This window comes from Hyperolius riggenbachi, chromosome 3 (genome assembly GCF_040937935.1).
Source record: "Hyperolius riggenbachi isolate aHypRig1 chromosome 3, aHypRig1.pri, whole genome shotgun sequence".
NCBI lineage: Eukaryota > Metazoa > Chordata > Amphibia > Anura > Hyperoliidae > Hyperolius > Hyperolius riggenbachi.
This window is the reverse complement of record NC_090648.1, coordinates 376,918,453-376,930,476: the sequence shown is the minus strand read 5'-3', so window position 1 is coordinate 376,930,476 and position 12,024 is coordinate 376,918,453. Positions and strand designations below refer to the sequence as shown.

General features: G+C 44.0%; 1 protein-coding gene across 13 annotated transcripts in view; it reads left to right on the top strand.

Annotated features, from left to right (window-relative positions):
- ERC1 (ELKS/RAB6-interacting/CAST family member 1) overlaps positions 1 to 12,024 on the top strand; it is a 393,540-nt gene that overhangs the window by 250,859 nt on the left and 130,657 nt on the right. For 9 of the 13 annotated variants that reach the window (XM_068277245.1, XM_068277243.1, XM_068277242.1 and 6 more), the window contains one exon: positions 10,415 to 10,546. The exons of the other annotated variants lie outside the window; for them this stretch is intronic. In XM_068277245.1, coding sequence (XP_068133346.1) covers positions 10,415 to 10,546 — 132 coding nt within the window. The remainder of the gene's footprint in view (positions 1 to 10,414; positions 10,547 to 12,024) is intronic. 13 annotated transcript variants of the gene reach the window in all.

Here is a 12,024-nt window from a genome sequence, read left to right as displayed (position 1 = left end):
TTTCTGAAAGACTATTTCTATTCTCTGAAATAGGACTCTATTCCTTTAGATGTGGCCACGATGAAAGCCCGTCACATTTTGTTATTATTAGACACTGCTTTTTCATATATCTTGACATTTTGATCCTCAAATTACTGTATGAGTGTCCTCTCTCCTCAATGACACTAGTTTATTTGAGCTTCAACACCATGAAACATATTGCCAGTGCTTTATAGCTTACGCTACAGAGAAAGCATGGAATTCATTCTAGACAGTGTATTTGCTGCTTGTAGTCACACCTGAAGGCATAACTGCACTAATGCACATAAGTATATTTACCTGTTTGTTGTCCAAATTCCTTAAAAAAAACACCTTATTGGACCCAGTGCTGGCCTCAGGTTTCACAATGCTGACTGCCCTGAGCAAACTATTTTGGTGCCTGCCCCTCCCACTTTAATCTCCTGCTACACAATTTCTTTAAGCAGAACCACCTCCACATTGCAGTGCTACTGTAGAGGCAGATTTTAGGTAGCCGGAGGGGGGCAAAACCTACCTGGGGCTTCTACCGACCCCCTGCAGTCAGCTTGTCTAGGCGCTGGTACTCTAGGATGCTCCGGTCCCCCGCCGCGGCTCAGTTTAGATTTTGGCGACTGAGTTAGTCGCCGGCCACTGTCCTCATTCATGCTACCATCACCGGGAGCTTTCTGGGCAGTACGAGAAAATCTCTTCTGCGCCTGCAAGGACGCTCCAGGTGCCAGGAGTGCGATTGAGGACGTACACGGCCTAGGCCGCGCAGTGACCGGTCATTGCCGAGAGTGAAACTAATTTGCGGCGGGGGACCAAAGCATCCTAGAGTACCGGCACAGGCTGACTGCAGGGGCCGGTAGAAGCCCCATGTAAGTAAAACTGCATTTTGTAGCGTGACTTAAGTTTCTCTTTAATAGCAGCATATGCAAATCAAGAATGAGCTGCATGTGATGTCAAGTCCCAATGGCTTTGAATCAGTAGGCCACATTGTAATTAGGCCTACACTGTGGGAGGGGCTTCACCTTTTTGGCTGGGTTTCTATTGGCTGCATTACTTTTTCCCCTCTGAGAATGGAGTTTTCCCTGACAAACCTGCTCACACTGGTGGTGAGTTCATTTCCACCTTACGGTTCCAATGTAAAGCAATATTTATTTGCACTATGGAAATGCATTCCGTGAGTACAACACTCAGTGCGTTTCGTGAGCACTTACGAGGAGCTCAGTGCTTGACTTTTGCATATTGCTGGCACTGAAATGTGACCTGAGGAAGTTGGTCACAAATACTCATGAACCGTGTCACTATAATGCAAATACATTTTCCTCAATTCTGCGTCATCTTTGAGGTAAGTCACCTTACTTGGTTTTTATTGCTTTTTATTTTTCTAGGTGCCTTTTCCCCGCGTTTAGTCTAAACGATACATGTCAAACTCCGGCCTGTGGACCAAATCTGGCCCCAGAGCCATTAAATTTGGCCCTCAAGGGGTTCCCCCACTTTGCATTATTTTTGGCCCACTCTAGACCACTAGGGAAGCTATATTGTAGGTGAAGCCATATAGGGGAGGATGGGGGGAAAGCACTAAACACTAGAGAACTGTATCGGGGAGGGTGGGGGCCTCTAGACACCAGGGATCTGTGTATGGGAGGGAGGACCACTAGACACCAGGGAACTGTATAGGAGTTGGAGGGGAGTAATTGGACACCAGGGACCTTTATAAGGTGGCCAGTAGACATAGCGGTTGGCCCGCGGCTAGGTCCCAGTATTTAACGTCTGCCCACATTGTATTTGAGTTTGACACCCCTGGTCTAAACTGAAAATAATCTTAATTGTATGTGTAGTAGTAGTAGTTATGGTACATGAAACTTTCCAGGATTCTCACGTTTTTTTATGTAAGAGCTGAAAATTCTCAGCAGCCATGTCAGTGCAACTTAAAATCTTGTTCATTGAGCTCTGAACAAAGAGAATCAACAAGCTTTTGGTCTTTTCAGCACTGTCCTGCTATCAAGAATGTTTCCGCAGCCAGATCCAGTATTTTTGCTTCTATTTACTTTTCAGTAAAGGTGCTGATGTGTTGAGGCTGTGATTCTAGTGCTTCATTTGCCCAGATAAAACACTGATTTATTAACCTTTGCAGCGAAAAGTTCTATGTACCCATGTTTATCTCCTTTCAATTTAGGTGAATAGCTTATTTTGAAATACATTAACCCTTTCGGGATGGCTCTAGCCCCTTTAAGGATCAGAGCTGTCCTTTCCCTATTGTGCCCTATGATTACTGTGATTAGCTCAAAGTATTCACGAGGTCAAAAGCCAATGAAATTGGCTCCTAACGGAGATGTGGAGGCTCTGCTGTCGCTGAGACAGCAGAGTGGGTTCAGCAACAGAACAGAGGTATGACTCAGGGGTTGCCTTAGCTTGTCATAGGCAGTCTGCTACAAAAAGTTTTGTGACTGGGGAAAAAAAGGAAAAAAAAATCCTATAATGAATGAGATTGAGTTTTTATAGTTAAATAAAAACATCAAAGAATGTTTGAAAAACGTTTTCCACACAATTATGGAGTACTCCTAATATATAAAATGGGGTGCTTGAAATTATATTGCTCACAGTAAGGGGTACTTGGCCAACACGGTTATAAATAGGGACATGCTGTAATATCATTGGGAATCACTGCTCTAGTCAGTGTTTGAGTTCAAAGCAGTTGTTTCCTCAGTCTGTTGGTATTCTGGCTCTTGCCTTATAGATAATTTAAATATTCCACTGGGATTGGACGTTGTTTCACAAAGTTTTGGCTCTTTGTGCCCCTCCGGGGTTCTGCTGCGAGCTCTTATTTTGCAAGATTAAGATCAGTGCTGCTCTGTTGTGCTAGATCATGACAGCGAGATTAATGGAAGCGCTGACAGACTGTTTTCCTGTGAGATCTCAGTGCTGGAATAAAGCTAAAATGGCCTAATTCAAACAATAGAGGCAGCTTAGGAAAGGGCAACTTTAAGTAGTGTGTGTTTGTTTTTGGGGCTGTTTGTGTTCTCCAGATCTTTACAAAAAGCTATAATACCCACAAGTATGGTGGATGCTGCAGGTATAAACCACCTTAGGGTTTCATTCACATGAAAAATGTAAAACCATGTGAGCTTTGCAGCTTTTTTTGTTTATCAGCCCATGTTGTTTGGAACAGGTAAAGTAATAAAGTACTTGTTTAGTCAGAGCATCAGTTAGGTGTCTTATTGTTGTCTTGGTGACCCTGTGGCCATGAAAGTCCATCTCTCAGAGATTTCAGAGGTTAAGTCTCTGCGCCCCTGCATCTCTGCAGCTCTCCAATAGTTGTATTTCTGTATTTCTGAGTTCCCCATTGCACCTGGTTATTAGAGGCTCCCTCTCCAACTCTCAGGGACCCTGTTGGTGAGATCTCTGCTTCACTAAGTTTCCAGCTCAGCACACCTATTACGCTCAGTTCAAGGGCATTACTTTATTTTATACTTATAAGGAATGGATCAGAAGGATGGGAAAACACATTGGCCCCGATTTATAAAGCCTTACTGTATGTGGTAATACAGAAATGTGCTGATATTAACAAACCTTTTGTAAAATGTCAATTCATAAAAGCTGTTACCACATGGCAAGCTGAAATTACTGAGCAGTGAGGTAAATTACCGGCTTGTGTGGTAAATAAAATACATCAACACGTGTCCGTAAATGTCAATTCATAAAGATTTGAGCATGCGGTAAAGCTAGGAGGGATGTTCAGTATTTAAGACCAGCTCTGATGTGTCAGAAACTAGCATCAGCATACGATAACACATGACTGACTGCAGCAGAGAGCTACTCTCTCTCTATTAGCTCCGACAAGTTCTAGAGAGGGACGAGTTTTTCTGTTTAAAAGTAAATAAATACAGCAGCTACCATATGACTCTCAGTTCAGGTGTCCTTTAACATCCCTGGCGTTACACAGTTTTAATGTCTGCGTCCGCGGGAGGATTTTTGGCTATAAAATGTTATTTATAGTGTTCAGCTAGCACTTCGCTAGCTAAGTATGCCCCCTAAGTGCCTCCAGTCCCCTCTGATCCCCCTGATCGCTGCCGGTAATATTTACCCATCCGCGATCCCGCGAGAGCCGCAGCTTCTCCATGCAGCTTCACTGTCGCTATGGCGGCGATCGGACATGATGTCATCGACATCATGCGTAGTTCCGATCCTCCCCATAGCGAAGCCGGGAGCTGATTGGGTAACTGTGCCATCGCGAAATCCCTGGGGGGTACGTATACCGGCGGCGATCGGAGGGGGGCAGGCTTAGCTAGCGAAGTGCTAGCTGAACACTATAAATAACATTTTATAGCCAAAAATCCTCCCGGGGCCAAGCGATCCCCTGCGGCGGCTAGCCCGACACTGTGTCGGGCATACCGCCAGGGAGGTTAAGCTATATACACACTTGAAAGGTTTCTCACCCAAAACAATTAAGTTGGCCATACACTTAGAGATTTGCAGCAGATTCGACCATCAGATAGATTTCTGTCAGATGCCTGTCAAGTTGAATCTGACAGGAATCTATTTGATGGGTGCCACACACTAGGAACAGGGAAATCGATCTAAATGCATTGTTGGACCATTAGATCCAATGCAACTCTATGGGCCTAGATTTTCTATCTTGTCATATCAAATCAATCGAAATTGGCTGCAAATCGATCGATCGATACATTTGATAGAATTGATTTCTGATCGATTCCATAGAATCGATCAATCGATGGCTGAAATCAACCAGTGTATGGAACCCTTTACAGATATTTTTAGGAAGTAGTTTAGGATCAGTCGTTGTACAAACATGCTGTCTGGCTTTGAACTGAACAGCTTGTACTGTTCTGTGGAGATGGTATTAGGGAAATGCTTCATGCAGCAGGAATGTCCTTTGAAGTCCCTGCAGGGTACAAAAGAGATCTGTAGAACAAGGAACTAACTAGACCAGGGGTCGGCAACCCGCGGCTCCGGAGTCGCATGCGGCTCTTTTTCACCTTCGCCGCGGCTCCGGTGGCTGCGGCGCGCGCGTGACGTGTGGTGTCGCTGGCCGGCAGCCTATCAGAGAGGCCGCCGGACCAGTGCAGTGCAGGGCTTCGGGCGGCCATTTTCCCGTAGCCCTGCAGTGTTAATCAGGCAGGACGTGACGCAGGAAGAGGATTGTGGGAGTTGCGCACCAGGTCGGGACCGGAGGTCGGAACAGGAGGAGAACGTGTCTTCTGACGAGGTGAGTAAATGGGTTTTTCTTTTCAGATCTTCTGAAGGATTGTGCATATGGGGGTCATATCTGCAAATGATTGTGCAAATGGGGGTCATATCTGCGAAGGATTGTGCAAATGGGGGTCATATCTGCTAACGATTTGTGCATATGGGGGTCATATCTGCGAAGGATTGTGCATATGGGGGTCATATCTGCGAAGGATTGTGCATATATGGGGGTCATATCTGCTTAGGATTTGTGCATATGGGGGTTATATCTGCGAAGGATTGTGCATATGGGGGTCATATCTGCTAACGATTTGTGCATATGGGGTCATATCTGCGAAGGATTGTGCATATGGGGTCATATCTGCGAAGGATTGTGCATATGGGGGTCATATCTGCGAAGGATTGTGCATATGGGGGTCATATCTGCGAAGGATTGTGCATATATGGGGGTCATATCTGCTTAGGATTTGTGCATATGGGGGTCATATCTGCGAAGGATTGTGCATATGGGGGACATATCTGCTAACGATTTGTGCATATGGGGGTCATATCTGCGAAGGATTGTGCATATGGGGGTCATATCTGCGAAGGATTGTGCATATATGGGGGTCATATCTGCTTAGGATTTGTGCATATGGGGGTCATATCTGCGAAGGATTGTGCATATGGGGGTCATATCTGCGAAGGATTGTGCATATATGGGGGTCATATCTGCTTAGGATTTGTGCATTCGGGGGTCATATCTGCGAAGGATTGTGCATATGGGGGTCATATCTGCTAACGATTTGTGCATATGGGGGTCATATCTGCGAAGGATTGTGCATATGGGGGTCATATCTGTGAAGGATTGTGCATATGGGGGTCACATCTGCGAAGGATTGTGCATATGGGGGTCATATCTGCTAACCATTTGTGCATATGGGGGTCATATCTGCGAAGGATTCTGCATATGGGGGTCATATCTGCTAACGATTTGTGCATATGGGGGTCATATCTGCTAACGATTTGTGCATATGGGGGTCATATCTGCGAAGGATTGTGCATATGGGGGTCATATCTGCGAATGGATTGTGCATATGGGGGTCATATCTGCTAACGATTTGTGCATATGGGGGTCATATCTGCAAAGGATTGTGCATATGGGGGTCATATCTGATAACGATTTGTGCATATGGGGGTCATATCTGCTAACGATTTGTGCTTATGGGGGTCATATCTGCTAACAATTTGTGCATATGGGGGTCATATCTGATCCTGTATATAGCATTAAGGTAAGAAACAATATATGCAGTGTTAGATTTGTTTTATAATGGTTTTGCGGCTCCCAGTTTTTTTCTCTTTTCGGAAACGGGTCCAAGTGGCTCTTTATGTCTTAAAGGTTGCAGACCCCTGAACTAGACAGATTGCTACAGGGGGGAGGCCACATTTTATATTTCCACCCAAAATGTTCAGAAATGGTTGTTTTGGTGCAGAAAAATCTGATATTTGTAAATAGTGTAATATCTTATTATAATATTTGTTAGTTGATGCTGTATGCTTTGTATACATTAGCTACAGTGAGATGAAAATAATGCCTGCCTGCATGCAAATTTCATGCAAGGTGTATGCAGCATGGAACAACACCAGGCAAAATCAATAGGACATACACTTGATTAGCCTAGTTTTATGCTGCATACAATTTGTATTAAGTTTGCCTGCAAGCAGGAATTATTTGCGTCTCACTTACCATCTCTAGTAGCAAACAGGAATGGGTTAGGCTGCATTTCCACTTGTGCGGTGCGAATCGCCGATGCGGATCTATGCGAATTTTCATGCAAACTTCCATGCGAATTCGCATGGATGACGATGTATGCGAATTTAGCCATGGCAGTGCTGGTGTGCTTTTCCATTGTTTCTATGCAAATTCGCATGAAAATTCGCAAACCCAAACCTCATGCGAATTTCCTATTAAATACATTGTATGCGATTCGCATAGCGGTATGCGAATTCTGATGGCTCTGCCATGCAAATTTTTTCTGCACAGAAAAACTCAACGGAATCCTGACAAGTGGAAACAGTCCCATTCACTTGTATTGCTATGCGAATTTGCATGCGAAAAATGCATGCGAATTCGCGATAGTGGAAATGGGCCCTTAGTTCAGGCTATATGCTTGTCTGAAGAACTGAGTTGTCAGTTTAGGGAGGGAGTTCCAGAGGAGGGGATGAGCACCTGATAACTCCTGTATGCAGTAGTGAGAAGAGGAGATTATAAGGTGAGCACTAATGGTAAAAATTCCTATATGTAACCTGTTCTTCCAGTCTGATGAAGAATGAAAGCTCTAGATCAGCCTATCCCATTGCTCTGTTGCTTATTCTGTATCCTGAATCCAACCTCTGGGAATTCCTTCCCTCATCTGCTTGGTCTGAGTTGCTGGTCTATAAGATGAATATGGGAGGCGGAACACTTCATAACCAGGGCTGTGATCCATAAGCGAGGTAATCGAAGTGCAGTGTTGGTGGTAAGAGATGCCGTTTGTTTAACAACCGGGTCTAAAGTACAGGACAAGCAGGGTGCAGATAGGGTTTGGTTTATACAGGCTCTTTGCATACAAACAGGCTGCTGCTGGATGCTGACAATGATTTAAGAGCAAAAGTATAAGGCAACTATTACTGTGTATGTATATATCTTCCACAGCACTTTACAGAATCCATAGTTGTTCCTCCAGGCAATGATGTATTTCAATTACTGAACAGGTGCTAATAAAGTTTCCTGTTATGAATCCTTTAAAATCGGTTATCTTAGCAGTGCTATATCACAGGAACCCAAAACTGTATTGAGTAAGTATGTTTTGATGTGGCTGGCCTTCTCATGGCCCAGCACCCACAGCTGCTGAGAGAAACCTTGCGCATATCCAGTTTGAAGTTCACCTACAGATGACGGTGATGAAATTAAGCGAGGGCTGCTTCCTGAACCAAAGGGTCCCAGCACATTCAGAGAGGCTCTTAAAAGTCTTAACACAAGGCCTTTCCCTCAGATAATAGCAGATAAATAGATGTGTGCTTGTAACTCTATCCCTCCATCCTTGCCTGCAAGGCTCTGGCCTTAGAAATCCACTCTGTAGCTGCATCTGGATCTCATTTGGTCTCCCCTCCCGCCATTTAGACGCTGTAGTCCCGGCTGCCATGCCGCCAGCACAGCTGACTGGAGAGGACTTCTGGGCCGGGACTTAATGGATCATTTGGGAACCGTCATCCGTGAGCGAGGCCTATAGTAAAATAATTGTTGGAGCTGCACTCTCGTCTTTCTTTGATTAACCACACAATAGTTGAGGTGGAACTCCAGCCAAGACCTTATTTTAACTTTGTAAAGAGTTTCGAGGGGAGTTTGAGTTTAAAAGAGGATTTATTTATTGATTTGGATCTTCTATCTAGAGGATAAAATAAGTTGTGTGTGGGAATGTTCTCACTTGTCTAGGTTTTTGTGTACTCATGTCATTGGACAGTTACTGTGTGCAATGGAGTCTGTGTGTTCTCCACATGTTTGTGTTGTTTCCTCTGGGCAATCCAGTTTTCTCCTACATCCCGAGAACATACTATGAAGTTAACTTGCTTTCTATCAGAATTGGCTTTAGACTATGGAAAGGACATTTTGCTGGGAATACATGATGAGATTTTTCAGCAGACTCACTGTCCAATCGATTTTCCGATCGTTTATATATATATATATATATATATATCATTTTTCCAATCGATTTCCATTCACTTCTATGAGAAACCGATCAGAAAAACGATCCAACATTAGATCGGACATGTCGGAAATTAACTATCGAACTATCTATCTGCCAAAAAATCTCCTGGTGCATTCCCAGCATTAGGCAATGACGTGAATTGATTGAATGGGTTGTTCACATGTTTGATTTAACAATGTACACAGATGGATAGCCAATTGTAACACTCCACAGTAAAAATATGGATATAGGCCGCACTGCCTCCAGTCATTTTTTGATTAATTGTTTGAGGTTTTTTTTGTGTGCAAAAAATGAAGTTATACCTTACCATAAACTTTTGTGAATTGACGTGTTCATGTCACATTTAACTGATGCACGTTTACACTTAACCTTACCAGAGAGAGAGACATTTCTACAAATGTATTATTATTTATTAGTTTATTTCTGCCTCAAAGCCTCACTCACTAATATAAAGACATTTAGAAAGCAGTAAATGGTTTAGAGGGGGCAGTTGGCTATTGCAGCCACCTACAGTGTATCCACAAGCAGGAATTGGGAATATCTGAGGAATGGTACTTCACAGAAACAAAAGTTAAGGATTGTAGCTAATATCATAATATTTCTGTACTGTACTGCTATTCATATACAAAATTAATCAAAACACAGTGTAAAAAAACAAGTAATTAATGTCTGGGTACATCATATGTATGCGCAAAACTACACACACTGTTCCAATTTTGGATGTTGGACCTGCTTCTCTGCGTTATTTCAGCTTGTGCATCTCCGCTTCTAATGAATAATTCAGCTTGCTCCTTGCAGCCCTTCTGCATTTGCATCCATTCCTAGAATTTAGAGGCATTTAAACCCAGATGGCCATTGCAAACCTTGTGAAACTGACATGGAACATCTGCTGAAAAAACTGAACGAGTTGGGCTTACAGATGTTGGCAAAACTGCATGAGCCTGTGTCTGTACGCAATTTGTAATGCCTCATCTGAGGAGATTGATATGCAGAATTCACGAGTTCCTCCTAAGAATATAATGCCTTTACTAACCAGCTGCAAACCAACCTCCAGCTGTCCTTCTTGCTCATCTGATCACTTTGCTTTCCTGCACCTGTTCTGTATCTTCCTCTTGGTGACTGTGTGCCTCAAATTCTACTCTGCAAGACTAAGTATCCTGTCTTTTGTCCAAGTACTGATCCAGCAGACACCTCTGTGCAAGAAACGGACTAATCGAGAATGTTTAGTCTCCAAACTAACCATTTCCTCTTCATTCTGATGCTCTTTTTCACTTATGCCTCACGTGACTGGCCTCCTAACCTCTGTTGTACGCAATAACTCCTCCTGGTTCTCTTCGCTAACCTTCTCCTGCTATTCAGTCATAACCTTGAAGACCAACAGCTCACATTTGGTTCTGCTTCTCCCAATATGGTTCTCAAGTTGCCCCACGACACAAGTGAACCTCTCCTCATGAAATTTCCCTTCCTCCCTACAGGATGTCATGCGCCAGAAAGATGACCGCATTGAAGAGCTGGAAGAAGCACTGCGGGAAAGTGTTCAGATCACTGCAGAAAGGGAGATGGTTTTGGCCCAAGAAGAGTCCTCAAGGATCAATACTCAGAAGCAGGTCAGCCACAATTTTTTCCAAGGTGTTAAAGTGAACGCCGGTTTTCTCTTCTTTATGAATGATAAACAGTTACCATATATACTTGAATAAAACCCGATCCGCGTATAAACTAAGATACTTAATTTACCTTCAGACACCAGAAAAAATAGTTTGATTTCAGTATAAACCTTGGGTAGAAACCCATGCTTTTACTTTTAATATCGCCATCCCCATACCATGTCTCTGGTGGTCTAGTGGCCACCTCCCTTCCCCATACATCATTTCCTGGTGTCACCCAAGTTAAAACATTAGAGGCTGAATGCGGAAGAAGACCTGGAGGAGTCACAGGCAATGTGTCCAGACCGTCCCAGAATCAGGTGAGATGCTCTTTAAAAGCCGCCTGCTCCGTGTACTCTGCAATGCAGGGAGGACAGGCGGCCACTAGACACCAGGGAACACTACAGGAAAGGGAGGGGGGACTACTGGACGACAGTGTATTTATGTGTAGGCGGAGTCAACACATCCTGTCACGTGTGTAGCCAAACGCAGAAGCAATATGACTAGAGTATAAACTGACATTTTGCTCTGGGGGCCATTTTAAGGGCAAAACATCTCTGTTTACACTGGAGTATATACAATATATCAACAGTAGAACTCAAGACCAGTGCCAAGCTCCTCTTCATTACAGATTTAACCATCTCATAGATTCTTTGTATCTAATGTAATGTTATTTTTTTCCTTCTGAGGCCCACTTTGTTGACAATAAAAGTCGTTTGTAGAGTGTAGGCTACTTTCATAAAGTTGAGGTGGAAATTTTGTCAGCAGACATTTAGCAGACTGTAGGGAGGCACAGCAGTTTCCGTGATGCATAGAATTCTGGATCGGATTTATGCTTTTATCAGGTAAGCGATTTACTGATACTTTTGAGATATGCAACATTTGTAAACTGGCACTTTGGTTAAAGTGTACCTGAGACAAGGGGAAAGAAAAGTTTTATACATACCTGGGGCTTCCTCCTGCCCCTTACACACAGATGGCTTTTTCGCTGCAGTCCAAAACCTCCCAGATCTCCCGGTAGCAGCCCTGTTCTCCGTGACCAGCTGGCATAGGCACAGTGCAGCCAAGCATGCTGCTCCTTTTCGTTCCCGTGGCTGGGAGCGTTCTGCGCCTGCAAAGTAGGCACCCAGCAACAGGAGCAGGGTGACGCGCGGCTGGGCCACGCATGCGCAGTACGCCCGACTGGCTGTGGAGAATAGGGCTACTACCGGGAGATCTAGGAGGCCTTGGACCACGGCGAGGGAGCAATCTGCGTGGGGGGAAGGGAGGGAGGGAATGGTGCTGGAGAAAAACCCAGATATTTATAAAACTTTTATTCTCCCTCGTCTCATTTTAAAGCCTTTCTACACATTTTTTTTTTCTGCCCCCCAAACATACAAGATGACCATCAGTTCCCCTCTGCTCCTGCCCCGCCTCTTGCACAGGGATTTTTCCATCATATC